This window comes from Anolis carolinensis, chromosome 5 (genome assembly GCF_035594765.1).
Source record: "Anolis carolinensis isolate JA03-04 chromosome 5, rAnoCar3.1.pri, whole genome shotgun sequence".
Taxonomy (NCBI): domain Eukaryota; kingdom Metazoa; phylum Chordata; class Lepidosauria; order Squamata; family Dactyloidae; genus Anolis; species Anolis carolinensis.
Genome location: NC_085845.1, coordinates 142,201,968 through 142,219,417, shown reverse-complemented (window position 1 = coordinate 142,219,417; position 17,450 = coordinate 142,201,968). Strand labels below are relative to the sequence as shown.

General features: G+C 38.7%; 1 protein-coding gene across 1 annotated transcript in view; it reads left to right on the top strand.

Moving 5' to 3' along the window:
- The window catches only part of znf277 (zinc finger protein 277), a 54,486-nt gene that overhangs the window by 3,230 nt on the left and 33,806 nt on the right, over positions 1-17,450 (top strand). Inside the window, exon 2 of the mRNA XM_003221203.4 lies at positions 14,378-14,579. Coding sequence (XP_003221251.3) covers positions 14,378-14,579 — 202 coding nt within the window. The remainder of the gene's footprint in view (positions 1-14,377; positions 14,580-17,450) is intronic.

Below are 17,450 nucleotides of genomic sequence, written 5' to 3'. Positions count from 1 at the left end.
CAAGATCTTTTTCACATGGACCCTTGTCGAGCCAGGCATCACCCATTCTGTATATTTGCATTTCATTTTTTTCTGCCGAAGTGTAGTATCTTACATTTCTCCTTGTTGAAATTAATTTTGTTAGTTTTGGCCCAACTCTCTAATCTGTTAAGGTTATTTTGAGTTCTGATCTTTGCTTCTGGATTATTAGCTATCCCTCCTAATTAATCCCATGCCCTCTAAACCTTCATCCAAGTCATTAATACAAATATTGAACAGTACTGGGCCCAGAACCAAACCCTGTGGCATGCCATTAGTCATTTCTTTCCAGAATGAAGTTATTGGTGAGCACCCTTTGGGTTCAATCACTTAACCAATACTAGCATTGCTTAGCCCATATTTGACTACTTTGCTTGCAAGGAGGTCATGGGGAACTTTGTCAAAGGCCTTACTAAAATAAAGATATGCTATATCCACAGCATTTCCTGCATCTATCAAGCTTGTAACTCTGTTGATAAACTCTGTTGCCCTCCTCCAAGATGCACCAAGAGAAGAAGAATATATGTATATGTGCACATTGTATGTCAAGGACAGAACGCCACAAGGGGCATATCTACACCGTTGAATTAATTCTGTTTGCCACCACTTTAACTGCAATGGCTCAATGCTATGGAATCCTTGGAGGTGTCATTTTGCAAGGTCTTTAGCCCTCCCTGATAAAAAAAAAATGCTGCTTCCTGGCCAAACTACAACTCCCAGGATTCAGTAGCATTATAGATGTGCCCATGGATAGACTCAATAAAATATATGCTCAACATACACTGCCATATAATCCAGTTTCTTAATCCAGATAATGTACTCTGAACTGAATATGAGTCTACATTGCCATATAATCCAGCTCAAGGCAGATAATCTGGATTCAGAAATTGGATTATATGGCACTGTAGATGGGCCCTGGGTTTGCAGTGTCTGAGCAGGTTGTGTGATATGGTGACTTGTGCCCCCCTCTCCACACTGACCATTTAATGCAGATGGACAGTGTAGATATACAGTATATCATTTAGCTTAATGCAGTTAAATGAGCCTACACACTGACCATATAATGTAGTTTGATCTGTGTTAAAGTGTAGATGGGACCTTGGAGTTGTATGAATATTATACATGCTGGCAGTCTTCAAGTTACAAAAGCAGATTATTAGAATCAATGTGCTTCTAGAAAATCCCCCATATATACATGTTCATAATAGCAATCGTAGAAAAAATAGAGTAAAGCAACGTGTAAATATTCATTTAGATACAAAATAGCCTTGTGTTGTTATTCTAGCAGTTCAGTTTTTAAGAAGCAACATGAGATATGTTGCCATCATGATCTATTTGAGCATCTGGTTAGCCATTAGCTACTGTGATAAACAGGATGCTGGACTAGATAGGTCTGGTCCATCTGAGCTCTTCTTATGTTCTCAACTGACGGAAAACAAGTTGTAGTTATGCCAGTGGGACTTCTAATGAGAAAAGAACCAGAGCCAGAATGATGAATTACAGATAATATTGACCTTGGACCAGAACTCTTATTCACTTTCTAATTGCCAATGAATAATCCATCTTCTAAAATCATGGAATATATAGTTTGGTGGAGGAGTAGAGCTTTTTGGCTGGCAATTATAAATACTCCTCGCTAAAACTTACAAGTAGCAGGATTCTATGAGATGTTGCCATGACACTTGAGATGGACATATAGTGCTATAGTTGTGAAATGTGAAAGGGCTCCTGGAACAATTTGATTTCGCCCTTGTTCAACCATAGTAGTATTGAAGAAGTTTTTTTCCCCCTAAACTTAATCTACCTGGGAATTGGTGGGGCTAAGAGTTGACTAGGAGGTTTCCCCCTTCAAATATTGCCTCAGCCATGAATACACAAGAAGTCAGGAGTCGCAGTGGTGCAATGGGTTAAATGCAGTTTCTCAAGTTGTTTCTCCTGACACAAAAAAAACCCTATCAAATAAATTATATCTAACATAAAACTAAACATCAAACATAAACATCAGTCTTCTTCAATCAACCTTTTGGGAGTTAAAGAAAGGAGTTCAAGGTGTCAATACTTTGAATTCCTGTTTCATCAGCCAGCCATCTCTCCGCTCATTTGAAGCAATCAGCTGGGTGAGTCTCGGTTGGTGATAAGATCTAGAATGGTTGGTCTGTGCATGTACACAATGGACCTTGATTGTCACCTTTGTAGGGTGGGGGTGCTGCATTCGACAACACTTCTACATACATAACACCCCAAGTATAAGAACTATGAAGCAGTGTTCCTATACACTTTGAAAGTTTTCTTTAAATTGTAAATATTATTTGGAAAGGAAAGGGGTCAGTGTGCTCATCTACTTCAGATGTTATCAAAATCATGAGCTCTGTCTAGGCCTTGAGCAAAGTCATTGAATGCTCTGAAATTCCAAAAATCTGTTGTTTCATCCATTAGGATTCCTTAAAATATCTAGTGATAGTTGCAACTGACATTTCCATTTTTCAAAATTGATTTTACAAGTCAAAACAAAGACTTTCTTACTAAAAGTCTTAGCAGGTGTTTTAAGAAAATTCTTCCAGTGCAGCTCTGTTACAAGGGTAATGATTACAAGCACATGTGATTATGTCTGCAATAGCTTTACTAATTAAATTCCAAGCTCCAGTTATTATCACTACCAAAATTGAGCATCTTAAAATAGTAAATTCTAATTACATGGAATTAAAATTGTATGAATAAATCTAAGTAAAACCTTTTAAAGTTATTATCTGATAACCGTACTATATGTTATAGGTGGCTGAAAGCAGGAGCTTTGAAAGTCTACTAGATTGCTTGGGAGGAGGGTCCACTTTATACATATACAAATTGCATTCACATGTTCCAAACATTCCAACTTTGATTCCATAATAGTCCACAAGACACTGTACAGACATTAACCTTTCCTCAATCAATGGGATAGAAGGACTGCCAAAAATCTGAAGATAATAGAGTATCATTTCAGGTCCTGATAGGTAGGTCTAGTATGTGTATGCATGCTTCATAGCCACATCATGTTTCATAGCTTCATGAGCAAAAGCTTCCTATACAAGACAGTCATATTTGCCCTATGCATACCTGATTCCCCAGAAACCTCAAGTCCATCTATTGTATATTCTTATGTATAGGTCATGTACAAATCAAGGACAGGATTTGGGACCAAAATTAAGGATGTTGATATGGTTCATTGTTAAGTTGAGTCATTCCACTGAGAGGGGAAAGCACTAGAATAATAGAATCATAGAGTTGGAAGAGGCCTTGTGGGCCATCCAGTCCAACCCCCTGCCAAGTATCAGGAAAATCACATTCAAAGCAACCCCGACAGATGGCAATCCTGCCTCTATTTAAAAGCCTCCTAAGAAGGAGCCTTCACCACACTCTGGGGCAGAGAGTTCCACTGCTAAACAGCTCTCATAGTAAGTTCTAATGTTCAGGTGGAATCTCCTTTCCTGTAGCTTGAAGTCATTGTTCTACATCCTAGTGTCCAGGGCAGCAGAAAACAAGCTTGCTCCCTCCTCCCTATGACTCATCCTCACATATTCATACATGGCTATCATGTCTCCTCTCAGTCTTCTCTTCTGCAGGCTAAACATGCCCAGCTCTTTAAGCTGCTCCTCATAGGGCTTGTTCTTCAGACCCTTGATCATTTTAGTCACCCTCTTCTGGACACCTTCCAGCTTGTCAACATCTCCCTTAAATTATGGTGCCCATTCATTTCAAAGTGTTTTCTGACCACTTCCTTAGTTATCTTTTCCAGAATCTTGCTGGTATTGACATGAGGCTGACTGGACAGTAATTGTTTGGGTTGTCCTTTTTTCCCTTCTTGAAAGTAGGGATCACATTTGCCCTCCTCCAATCTGCTGGAACTTGTCCTGTTCTCCAAGAACTCTCAAAGATGATTGCTAGTGGTTCCAAAAATGACTTTTGCTAGTTCCTTCAATACTCTTGGGTGTAGTTGATCTGTCCCTGGAGACTTGAATTCCTTTAGAGCGGCCAGGTATTCCTGGATGACTTGTTTCCCTATTTGGGGTTGGAATTCCCCTAATTCTTCATCCACTCCATGTTGCTGAGGTTGAGGATGGCTTTCTTTTTGTGAGAAGACTGAGGCAAAGAAGGCATTAAGTAGTTCTACCTTTTCCCTATCCCCTGTCTGCATTACCCCATCTTCTCCTTGCAGAGGCCTTAATGGCACTAATGCCATTCAAGAGGCAAGCTGCCCTTGGCTTGCTCTGCCATATCTTCACCCAAGTATTTTAAAAGGACAGAAGCCATGGCAGAGAGAGTAGATAGGGTGGTGCTTCTTTTAGGATCTCCCAGGACAGACTATTGCCTTTTTGCTACTCTATCCAGAGAAAAGGATGGGTCTGTTTTTGGTAAGGGTTAAGGTGCAGTACTACCATGGACTCATGGATAAGTCAACCCAGGATTTGGGGGTTGATTTTTTGACTAGATTTTCTAGACAAATATATGAGTATATAGGGTATATAAAAATTCAAATAGCCTTTATTTTTGACAAGTTATATTGTGTGAATCCTAAATTAGGGACACTTTGATTTTAATAATAATAATAATAACTTTATTTATACCCCGCCACCATCTCCCCACGGGGACTCGGGGCGACTCACATGGGGCAAGGCCCAACCAGCATAATTTACAAAAACAACAGCATAAAAACATTGTACAATATACAAAAAAATAAAACACAGTAAGGCAATAAAACAGGAGTTAATATAGCGGTAATTTTGGCACCACTATTATGAAACATCTACGGTAGGGACATTACAGTATTAGACTGTTTTATAGATTAATTCCTGACAGGCTATTGAAACAAGCCGGTATTTTCTGGAGTATGCAGTGGTTGTCCATTTCCCAGAACCATCTGTTGCAAGTTCTTGAAGAGTTTCCAGAAAAAAAGAAATAGAGGTAGCTAATGGATATAAATACGGTAACAATCCCCAGCATACTGGGAAACCATTGTCAGTCCCCCATATTAGATCGTTTAGGAAGCACTGAACTTAATACATGCAAATTCAGATAAGTACAGTATTGTTAAATATAGTAGAACTCAGGGCTGCAATCACAATGTGGCAAAGTTTATTTCTCTTTTTCTATCTCACTCTATAGAGTGACACATTGTAGCTTTGTGATATCTCGCCTTTATTTTAGAAATTATTAATAGCTGTAAGTTTCACCAAGGACCACACTTTCTTTTAAGACAGTATTAGTTAGCCAGTTCTGAAACAACTGGTAGCGTGTAACAGTGCTTTTTTTTTTTTTGGTAGAAAAGTACTGGAGAGGAATCTTTTGTGTTTCTTAAATTTTATTGAAGGTGCCAAAAGAGCTGACTTGAGAATGAGGTGCCAGACTTGAAACAGCTACCAGTCTTGTTTCCTAATGAAGCAGAAATTAGTCTTGTGCGCATATTAACTAAGGGGGAAAGTTGCTAGAATTGCTACTGTGAAACAAAGATGCTCAAGATTGGAATGAAGAGAGCATAATAGCATGCCAATAAAATATTTGGCTGCATTGAAAGCCTCTCTGACAGGGAATTCAACAAGATCTATGCTTCTTTCGGAGAGAGCTGGATCATTCATGCTGAAAGGCTAAACCTTCTTAATTCAGTTTAACATTTGCTTTGAGAAACAAAAATGATCCTCCTCCTTTGTATTCTATATAATTTAAGACTATGGGAAGAGGGGAGGAACTAGAATGATAAAGTGAAGTTTCCTTCGATAAACAGAGTGATAAGCATATCTAAAGATAAGTAGATATGTGTGTATGCGCCTTCAAGTTGCCTGTTGATTTTTGGCAACTCCATCAATTTTATACAGTTTCTTAAGGCATATTCAAAGGTAGTTTTCCCAGTTCCTTCATACAGCACCCGGTATTCATCGATGGCCTGTAATCCAAGTACTAAGAGGGCGAAACAATATAGTGTATATCATAAAGCTTGGTGGCTCATATGCATTGGACTTAATTACTTTAACAAGTATTTCTGGCCTGGAACATTTATTCTTCTTACTCTACTCAGTGGGACCTTTCTACCCCAAAGTCCTAACCTGGCATTTTTATAAATATTTTGAAGATTAAATTAGAAACGAGAGGAAATAGATTTGCTATAGCTTGTATTTTGGGAAGCCTTCGGTGGTGCATTGTCTTAAAGCGCTTAGCTACTGAACTTGAGGACCGAAAGGTTGCAGGTTCGAATTTGAGTAACGGAGTGAGCACCCGCTCTTAGCCCCAGCTTCTGCCAACCTAGCAGTTTGAAAACATGCAAAATGTGAGTAGATCAATAGGTACCGCTCCGGCAGGAAGGTAACGGCGCTCCATGCAGTCATGCTGGCCACATGACCCTGGAGATGTCTACGGACAACACCGGCTCTTCGGCTTAGAAATGGAGATGAGCACCAACCCCAAGAGTCGGACACGACTGGACTTAATGTCAGGGGGAAACCTTTACCTATAGCTTGTATTTGCCATCAAGTCAGCTTTGACTTATGATGATCATATGAATGGGAGATCCCAAAGATCATCAACAGCCCTGCTGTTGCAAACTCTGTACCTGAGGTAAGTCAATGGCAACCTAATAAACCAACATGTACATCAGTTCCTTCGATTCATTAGATCTAAACTTGTTAGACCTAAAACCTGTTGTTAGTCTCATGTGCAAAGTACATTGCGTGCAGAAAGCTGGGTGTCTGCAATAGAAACATTGGGATAAGAATCCTTTAAGACACGCATTACTTTCAACGTGTGACCCTGTATTCAGGGAAGAGAACTCTATGGCCCATAAAAAGCGCTTTCGAATGGAATGCTACTGTCTAGTCAGTAATACAATTTCTTACTGCAGATCTCAATTATTCAAAACAATTATTCAAAACAAAATCATTTAATAGAGATTTTCCAGTAATAACCACACATCCAAGGAACTGTTTCATGCTTTTCATATCTGAAAGTTTGGCCCATTCAGTCCTGCACTTTAGATTGTATTTTAAATGCCAGCTTCTGTTTGTTAAGTTTCATTTCTGTTTGTTCAGTGCTTGGTTGGTATTTTAATTAGACTACCCCTCTTGGGTTTGCGGTATTGATGACTGTAAGAAGGTGATACAATTTATATAATAGTGCATTTGATAGAATTTAAAGGAGTCAGTTTTATATCACTAAAAAAGATTGAAGAAATCATTTGTTATTTTTAAAAATAAAAGCAGATAACAAATTATACATATACATATAAACATGTTTTCAGAGGTAGTTGGTCTCAGTAGTAGGATTGTGCTCTTCTTGGCTGTACTGAGCATAGATATGTTTGTCTTCCATGTTTGGTACCATGGTTTTGTGATAAGAAAGGAAGAAATGTGATATGCTAATAACTTTGGGAACTTGCAGAACTAAAAAAAGAGAGAATACTTTAAAAGTTGTAAGAAGTGTTTGTTCCAGAGTTGGCAGTTTCCCAGGGAAAGAAAATAATTTTGAATATGATAAATGGCAAGGAAGGTAAAAACTTGAAACTGCATATATTTTCTTGAGCTCATGGCTCAGCTATATCTTCATCAGTGTCCAAATAAATAAATGTGGGATGATTTTTTATTCTCTCTGTCAACTTAAAATTCAAGCAATAACACTGGCCTCTTTGTGGAAGAAACATAAGTATTTTGTTATAGAGGAAGTGGAAATCATGCAAGTCCAAGGAAGTTTAGCTAGCGTAACTGGCAACATCTGGAGGGCTACGTGTGTTATGGAGTGATTCTTGTCATTTTGTACTAGATGGATCTACCTGTCTTCTCTCATTTTGGAACATTCTGAGAAAGAGAGAATGAGTTGATAGAATTATTATGATGTGTTTGGCAGATTCTTTCAAACATACTTCATCACACAACTAATAGTTTATTACTTTTATAATACAAAGCAGAAATATTTGTTGTACATTTGTTTCAACCTTTGCCAATAATATTGCAAAATACATTACAGTCTTAATTGTGTAGTCTTTCTACATTATATATTTGGTGAGATAAATTTTGATAAAGACTTGTCTGTGACAAAAAGAGGATATAGTAGGAATGTAGTTCCATCTAGCTGACTTCAATCCCCTCATACATATTCTTATTATTTGACTTTCATTCAAATATTTCTGAATCTTCTGAAACTACTGTAAAAAAAGCAACCTTAATTTGATTTATTATTTGCAGTCCATAAAATGAAATATGACAGAAATGAAATGAATAATAACAGAAGATACTAATGATAATATTTCTTTTAAAAATGCACACACACACCCCAAGATTTTTATCTTGTGTTTTTCTGTAACTGGGATAGGGCACAGAAACTATTCTTTCCACTAAATGAAAGCCAGCATTACAGTGTTCCTGTAACATTCTATATGCCACGACTTGCAAAGCATTATAAATCCATTTGTGTTGTTTTTAAAGAGCACTGGAATAGTTTCAGCAAAAGTTACATATGTGCGATCATTCCATTTTCAAGGACTTTGCGTGTACTAATGTACCCACTTTAGTTTATTTCAAAAGAGCAAATTACTGTATTGTTTTTTTCCCAAAAGGACCTGTGTAGTGACAGGGCCTCACCAGGAGGCTAAGGGAAAATATCTTGTTTTAAGCCTGTCCCAATTTGGGCTGTTTCCTTCCAACTGTTAAGATTTTTGTTCATCTGCTTGCTATTTCTTCCATTCCCTTATATTCCAACGCCTCCACTCTGGTACCCATAGCAACACTTGCTAATGCTAATGAAACTGCAGTATCTAAAGCCCCTTTACCGAACAATGCTGTTAAATGTAGCTGTTAAACACAGTTGCATTTCTTTATGCCTGAGGTTCCAGCTTGGAGCAAATTCTTAAGATGCTATGATCTGGTTACTTGCTACTGTATTTCACCCTCCCCAGTTATGCCTTGATGCCATGAAGTCTTGCATTGATGACTGCAGATGCTCAAGGAGATTTATTATATTGCTCTTGTAAAACATACACAGTTTAGCTGTAGGATTTTTGAAGTATTAAATTTACCTTTGGTTGACCACTTAAGAATACTGAGGATGATTAAATTCTGGGATGGGCAGTCTCAGAACCCATGGGTGATTTGGCTAATGTAGCATTAATAGCATATTAATGAGCCAAATAATAAGTAAATGGTTCCTGTGAACTTGAACCAAATAGTTTAGTACATTGGGAGAATCTAAAACATTTTACCGAGTATCTGCAGGTCTGATTCCTTTCATTGTGAAATCTGTAGTTTGAAAAAAGAAAAACTGTTGGTTCCCTTACTCTGTCTCTGTTGTTGGCTTTGACGTAAAAGCCTTGTTTGTACCTAGGACATCTATGATCATGACATCATATGAAATAAGTAATGTAGTAATAATCTATTTTCAGCATGTGCCCCCTTCTCAGATGCCAGAGAAATCTAACATATTCACAACCATGATTAGATGAACCGTTTGACCAAGTTATTTATTTATTTATTTATATACCACTCTTCTCCCCCAGGGGGACCCAGAGCGGTCTTAGGCAGTGGCAGAATAAATGCCACATATAATACAACATGTAGTAAAAACCAAACATAAAACACAAATAAAAGCTGGTATCCAAATCAAATTAAAACAATTAAAACCATGTGACCATTAAAACAGGGGAAGTTTCGAGCCAAAGTCAGAGCCAATCTGTGTTCAACTTAATATTAATTCACAGAATTCATCAGGTCATATCAACTCATATCTTAGGATGGGCCAAAAGCTTGGTCCCACACCCAGGTCGTCAGCTGCTTCCTGAACTACATGAGTGAAGGGGCTTCCCTAATCTCCCTTGGCAAGGAGTTTCACAGCCACGGAGCCACCACTGAAAAAGCCCTGTCTCTCGTCTCCGTCAACTGCACCTGTGACGACGGTGGGACCAAGAGCAGGGCCTCACTCGAAGATCTTAATCTGCAGGATGGCCCATAGGAGGAGATATGTTCTGGACCAAAGCCGTTTAAGGTTTTGTAGGCCAAAGTCACCACTTTGAATTATACCCGGAAGCTAACAGGCAGCCAGTGGAGCTGCTTCAACAGAGTTGTATGCTCCCTGAATGGCGTTCCAGTTAGTAACCTGGCTGCAGAACGTTGGATTAGTTCCAGTTTCCGAACAGTCTTCAAACGCAACCCAACGTAGAGTGCGTTGCAGTAGTCCAAACGAGATGTAACATGAGCGTGGACCACTGTGGCCAAGTCAGGCTTCCCAAGGTACGGGCTCAGTTGGCACGCAAGTTTGAGTTGTGCAAAGGCCCCCCTGGCCACTGCCAAATCCTGGGGTTCCAGACTCACCGATGAGTCCAGGAGGACTCCCAAACTGCAAACCTGCGCCTTTAGAGGGAGTGCGAACCCATCCAGCACAGGCTGTAACCCTATGCCCTGTTCGGCCTTGTGACTGACCAGGAGTACCTCTGTCTTGTCTGGATTCAACTTCAATTTGTTCTTTCTCATCCAGTCCGACACAGCAGCCAGGGACCGATTCAGGGTTTGGACGGCCTCCTTGGACGCTGGAAAAATGGAGTGATAGAGTTGGACATCATCCGCGTACGGATGACACCGAACTCCGAAACTCTGGATGATCTCACCCAGCGGCTTCATGTAGATGTTAAACAACAAGGGGGACAATATTGACCCCTGCGGGACCCCACAAGTCAGTGGTTGCTTATCAACGCCTTCTGGGTACAGTCCTTAAGGAAGGACTGGAGCCATTGCAGAACAGTGCCCCCAAGCCCTATTCCAGCAAGGCGACACAGAAGGATACCATGGAAGATCTTACTCCAGGGAAAACTAGATGCTTCAGTGTTATTTGTATGTTCACACATACAAATAACAATATTATTAGGCCAATGGATGAATGAGAGGACATCAGGATCATAAATCCTTCATATCTGCACACGTGGTATAATGATCTCAGTTCTATTCATAGTTCCAACTAGATTAAGAACTACAATACTGAACAAATTATTGAATGGTCAGCAAACATGTCAAGTCCATTGGATAGTTCCTTTACTCAGTAGGATAGTTCCTTTACTCAGTAGGATTCAAGACAATGCTGGATGTCTGCTTGTGTGGAATGTAGGTCTAAAATCTATAGTATTTCCCACCTGGAGGGCAAGAAGTAAACATAATGCACATTGTACTGTATACATATTGATATCAGTACATCAACAGTCATCATTCTTTCTGTTCTTGAAAGTTGGGTGCAATATATGCCACACTCCCAGCTTGGGGGAAGGACAAAGGAAAACCCCTTCTGAACAAATCTTGCCAAGAAAACTCCATGATAGGTTCGTCTTAAGGTTGCCGTAAATTGGAAATTACTTGAAGTGGCATTTACAAATTTTTCCCTTATGTATTAACGGTGTTAGAGCTAGACATGTTCACTTATTGATTTCTAATAATCTGTCCTATATAGCCACTATGCTGCAAATGATATTCGTGTCTGTATGCAAGGGCTAACTTTTAAGCTTTATACAAAAATAGAACAAATATTGTATTTTCTGTTTTAACATTTTGTGGGAGCTGTGGGTTTGGTAAGTAATATTCTAGAATTCAAGGTAGTTTCACTGTTTAATAGCAATCCTAATTCAACATGGTAGCTAAAAGTGTTCCCATCGGTGTTTCAGATGCCAGTATCTTTTGAAGGAGCAATGACAGAAATCACGAGATACAATCCCTTGGAGGGTGTTAGTAGTACTGGCTGCCACACTTTCCCCCTTTCAAATATAGTTTAGATTGTCTTCATTTGCATATAATTTGCATCTAATACATGGTACTCTAAGGGACGTAATCACAAAATAATGCTCCATTTATTTCTGGTTTTGTCGTTCTGTGCCATACGTATTATGTACACATAGTACTTGGGGATTTTCATTTTGTTAGTTAAAATATCTCTATCATTATTCTGATATGCTTTCTTGGTTGTACTGTTTTACTGTTGTTGTTGCTGCTGCTGCTGCTGCATTGCTTCTTGTTTGGGAATTGTAGTCAAGTTCTTCATCTAAACTCATATTAGCCAGCTGTATTAATGAGATAATAAACCAGGCTTGTTGCTAATGAATTGATTCATTCAACTGCTGAATTTAATTAGAAAGACACTTTACATTCCAGCAGATGTTCTTATTTTGTTTCGGTACACTTGTATTTCCACACAATGAGCTGACAAACACATCAGCATCCATATTCATATGCCATACTTTTGAAGTCATGTTGTGTCATAAATCATATGATACTGACAGCTCCTGAAGTCACAGACAACGAAGAAAGGAAGATCTTACTCCAGGGAAAACTGGATGCTTCAGTGTTATTTGTATATTCACACAAATAACACTGGCTGTAGACCAAATCAATGGAAACTTGGGATATTAATTCCACTTTTTTTTAAAAAAAGGAAATAGTAGGAATCTTTAAAAAAATCATCTTTTTTTCTTAATTAACAAGTTAGAGGATTGGGACAGAATTTTCTTACGTTTTTGTAAAGGAGCCATCTTGTTCCAGACCAGAAGAGAAGAGTTTGATCCAATCCCATTTGGTATTAAAATATTAATCAGCTGTATGCCTTCATTGATTTAAATACTGAATTTGATTCTATAGGTAGAAATTTAATATGGGCCAAATTGGCTAAAACATACATTGACAAAAAGCTTCTTTTTCTTACAGAAGCACTGGGCTAAAGCACACATTATCTTTAAAAACTCCAGTTGATATGTGGGTCGACCAGGACTGTAGCTTTGCTCCATTTCTTTTTGATTTTCTTTTTAATGATTTGGTTTCTATAGTTCAGGAGTTTCATATGCCAAAAGTATTTGATACCAAAATGATTACCCTTTTATATGTAAGATTATATGATAATATCATCTGCTACACAGGTTGGTTTGTGTAGGTTTCTAAGGAAATTGAGCTCATTCTATAGAGAGAATGATGTGGAAATTATAAGAAATTTAAGGTCTTAATTTTTGGAAAGAAAATAGTCACTACAGATGGTTCCTTGGTGCCAATTAAATTGAAGAGGTGAATTTCCTTACATACCTTGAGCCACTCTTCTCATCTACAGGTTTCCTGGTCATTGCAGATCAAAAGAAATGAGCTAAAAGCCATAGCCTGTTCTCAGTCTCTGAAATGTCCTTTGAATTATATCTGTCTGGGATCCCTTTTACCAGTACTCAAAGGTCTGGTCAACTTGACATATAGTGGAGAGATTGAAGTGTGTTCTGATCCCATGAATTTAGAAAGGGCCCCAAACTACTTTTTGTGTAATATTTTGAGAGTGCTTCCTGTTTGTTCAGCCTATGTGTGTACATTTGAAGTTGGAATTATGGCAATTTCAGACCAGTTTCAGCTAAGTTTGTATAACTACTAGTTCAAACTAGCATCAATGAATGAAAATAGGGTTCTAATTAAATGTCTACAATAAGTACTAGTTAACAAACGAAATGATTGTAACTATGTTGTAATATTTACAATTGCATTGTTTTATCATTTGTAATTGTTTGAAATAGTAAATAGGCTAATTCAGTTAATTAATCTAATCTAAATATTGTTCACCTGTTGTAAGAAGTTTGATATTTCTTTGCATTCTGCCGGATAGCTAATATATAATCATTTGAGCCTAAAAATTTGCTAATCCCAACTAGAGCAAATCCAGTGAATTGAAAGTTAACTTTCCATTTCACTATTAGATTTTGTCTTGGCATGTAGAATGGTATAAATTAATCTTGTAAAATAACAATTACCAGTTGTGAAGATGATACAGAGACATATCTTTTCAAGTAATATGTGCAGTACATATGTAGTACAATAGGTCGTCTTTTGTCACCCAGTGAGATGAATTGCATAATGGATATGTAAGCAGTCTGCAAGGCTGACTATGGGTAGTTCCTCAGTTCAGATCAAACATAGACCAAAGCTGGAATGTACCAGTCCAAACTAGCTAAGTGTAGCCACTACTCTCTACTACCATACTGATCCCTTATTAATAGTGATTGTTCAGAAAGACAGCATTACTGACAAGTGTGTTTCTTTTGATGGTAGAAACTATACTGTGAGCCCTTGATACCTGCTGGATTTGGTTCCAGGCCCCCTGTGGATATCAAAATCTGTGCATACTCCAGTCCTATTATATAAAGTGACGTAGTAAAATGGCATCCCTTATACAAAATGGCATAATCAAACTTTGGGGGGGGGGGGTTGAATTCTCATAACATATTTTCAAGCCATGGATGGTTGGATCTGGGAATGCAGAATCCATGGATATGGTACAACCTCAATCTTTTTCTGAAATTTGATAGCATCCATACTAGCCTTAATGTTATATGTATATTTGTCTCCTTCAGAGCATAAAGACTGCATTTTGGAGCCACTCTCTCTGCCAGAAAACCCAGGTGGCATTTCTGCTGTAGAAGGATCTCCATCTGTGACTTGTCTATTCTGTGAAGAATGTTCACCAGTATCAGAACAAAACCAGCTTCTGAAGCACATGATTATAGAGCACAAGCTTGTCATAGCAGACATCAAGCTGGTTGCCGATTTCAAGAGGTATGTTATTATGCTTGCTTTAAATTAGATAACGCATTCAAACTCAAAAGGTGCTGTTTTCCAGCACCAAGGACAATCTTTTTGTTGATATATCTACTGCAGTGGTTCCCAACCTGTGGTCCATGGACCACCAGTGGTCCCCAAGAACTAAAATATGGTCTGCAACCTCACCATTACTACACCATTGCAACGAGAGTAACTGGACTCACAAAACCCTCTTATAGTGCCGAGACAACAGGGATGTCAGGAGGGGAGAGGCTGACTGCCCACAAAAAGCACAACAACAAGCCTCCTGACTGCTGCTTCTCCTCCTTCCTCCCCCTGAGTGGAGCCATTCCATATGGCGCTTGGAGGTGGGAGCGCCTTGGTGCCTTTGTTTTTAGGCCTGTTCCTGGGGTTATTTGGGGTGCTGATTCAAAATATTGCATTGGATAGACCACATCAGCTCTAGATTATTAAATACGGTTTTCTGTGGGCGAGCAGATGGTGACTACTGGCTGGCATATGTTCTGTATCAGAAACTAGACCTGATGATGTCTATCCAGTGCAGTTTTCTGAATCAGCACTCCAAATAACCAATTCTAAAGTAGACCAAAAAACGATTCATATCCCTTTTAGTACTAATGTTGGAGAGTAATCCCTGGTCAAATTTTTCCTGGTCAAAAAAAGGTTGGAAGCCACTGGTCTACTGGATACCACTAGGAAGTGGAAGGCCTTTTATGTTGTTTTATTGATGAAAAACATTGGGAGACAAACAAGGAAAAAGTCAAGTGAATATATAATGTGTTTCAGAGTAAATATATCATGTGTTTCCCAATCTGTGTGACAAGGATTGTCCAATAGTACCTGGGAACCCAAGGTCAGAAACCCTCGTAGCAGCCTACGTTCAGTATTCAGTCAAGAGGAAATTATGTAGACACAAAAGGCAGGTTTGCTAGGTGTTCTAGCAACAACTATGAGAGCAGAACTCAGATACTGCAGATATAACCCCTGCATTGTCTGCAGGAATAAACATAGGTACAAAGATATCTTGAACAAAAGAGAGAGAGAGGAATAAACAATTATTCAAAAGTATGGTAGCATTGGCCATGAAGCTGGACTTTTAAGGAACTACAATCAGACATTAAAGACCCAAATTACAGGCAGATCTTTAAAATTGAAATAGTTTATTCCTTAAATAACTGTTGCATGAACAAGCAGCATAGATTATGTTGCATAAATAGCTACGATAGAAAAAAAAATCAGAATATCCACCACAGATTTTGGCATATTTGCCCATTTTGTGTCTGTAATTGTACTGTTATTATCATTGTCTTCTGCTGCTGCTACTGCTAAACCTGTTGAAGAAATATTATAAAATGGGTACATCTTTCCCCTTGGGTTGATTTACACTTGCATGATGGCAGACATCTACAGATTGAAATATACTGCTAAAAAGCAGATTGTGTGATACCTCCCTTCTTCAGGAATACCATTTTGGTTGTCTTTCTGAGTTTTCCATGATACACTCAGGTCTTGACAACTCACTGCAGAATTTCCCACTCTTACAATTTCTACATCTTGTAGTCATGAAGTGATAGCCATGGATGTGTGAACTTGTTCTTCTAGAAAAAAAATGTACACTCTGCCAACGAAAGGTTCAGAACAAGTAGATGGAAACTAATAGATCCTGTGCCAAATAAACCAATCCCTCTGTTCTAGAGCCATGTGCAATTTCATAAGGTGCTCTAATAGACAAGCCTAATTCAAAGCATGAAACACTGTTGCTTAGCAATTCCATATACTATAGCATGTGTTCCAGTCTGCCCATATGTTCTGTTTGTCAGTGTCTTTCAAGCCTGGTATTTGTAAAGTTTTTTTCCTCCTGGTTCAATATTTCTTGCTTCTGATAGCAGAAATCAAGCTCTTCCCTAAAGTAATTGTGTACCATGCATTAGTGTCAGATTTGCTATGCACAAAAATAAGTCTGTGATTCTTTTTCCACTGGCAACATTGATGAGAGTTAGAGTCTTGTGTGGTTTCTGGGCTGTATGGCTGTGTTCTAGCAGTGTTTTCTCCTGACGTTTCACCTGCACTTGTGGCTGTCATCTTTAAAGGATCTGATGGTGGTAAAGCAAGTATACCTGTGATTTGTCCAGAGTGAGAAAAAGGCCTTTGTTACCTTGGAGTGTTTATTGCCTGGAGGCATTTTTTGTCTTGGTGATGTTCACTGGCCCTTTGGGAGATCAACGTCTCCCAAAGCAGTTACTATAATCTCAACTCAAGAACGGAAAATGGAATGTTGGTGGACAGGAAAAGATATTTAAAGATGGACTCAAAGCTAACCTTAAAAACTGGCATAAACACTGAGAACTGGAAAACTTTGGCCTTCGAGTGTTCTAGGTGGAGGTCAGCTATTACCAACACTGCTGTGAAATTCGAAGAGGCACGAATGGAGGGTGAAAGGAAAAAATGTGTCAAGAGGGAGGCACGTCAAGGCAACCCTGACTGGGACCACCTTCCATCTGTAAACTGATGTCCCACTGCTAAAGAACATGCAGATCAAGCCACCTACGGACCCACCGCCAATTGGAAGGCACTCAGACACAAGGGATTTTTTGCTACCTGGGGGCTCCCTGTGTCTCGGTGGTGTTCATTAGTTACGGTCTTGATTTTGGTGTTTCGCAATACTGGTAACCAGATTTTGTTCATAAAAATATTAAAGATCTGGAATCCCAGCCTTATGAAGAATGTTTAAAAACGGAGTATGTTTAACTTGGAAAAGAGAAGGCTGAGCAATGACATGATTGTTGGTGAGTACCTTCATGTCATTTATGACATAAGGCAACCCTATAACAATCTTATCCTTTTTTTACAAGATTTGTTCAAAGC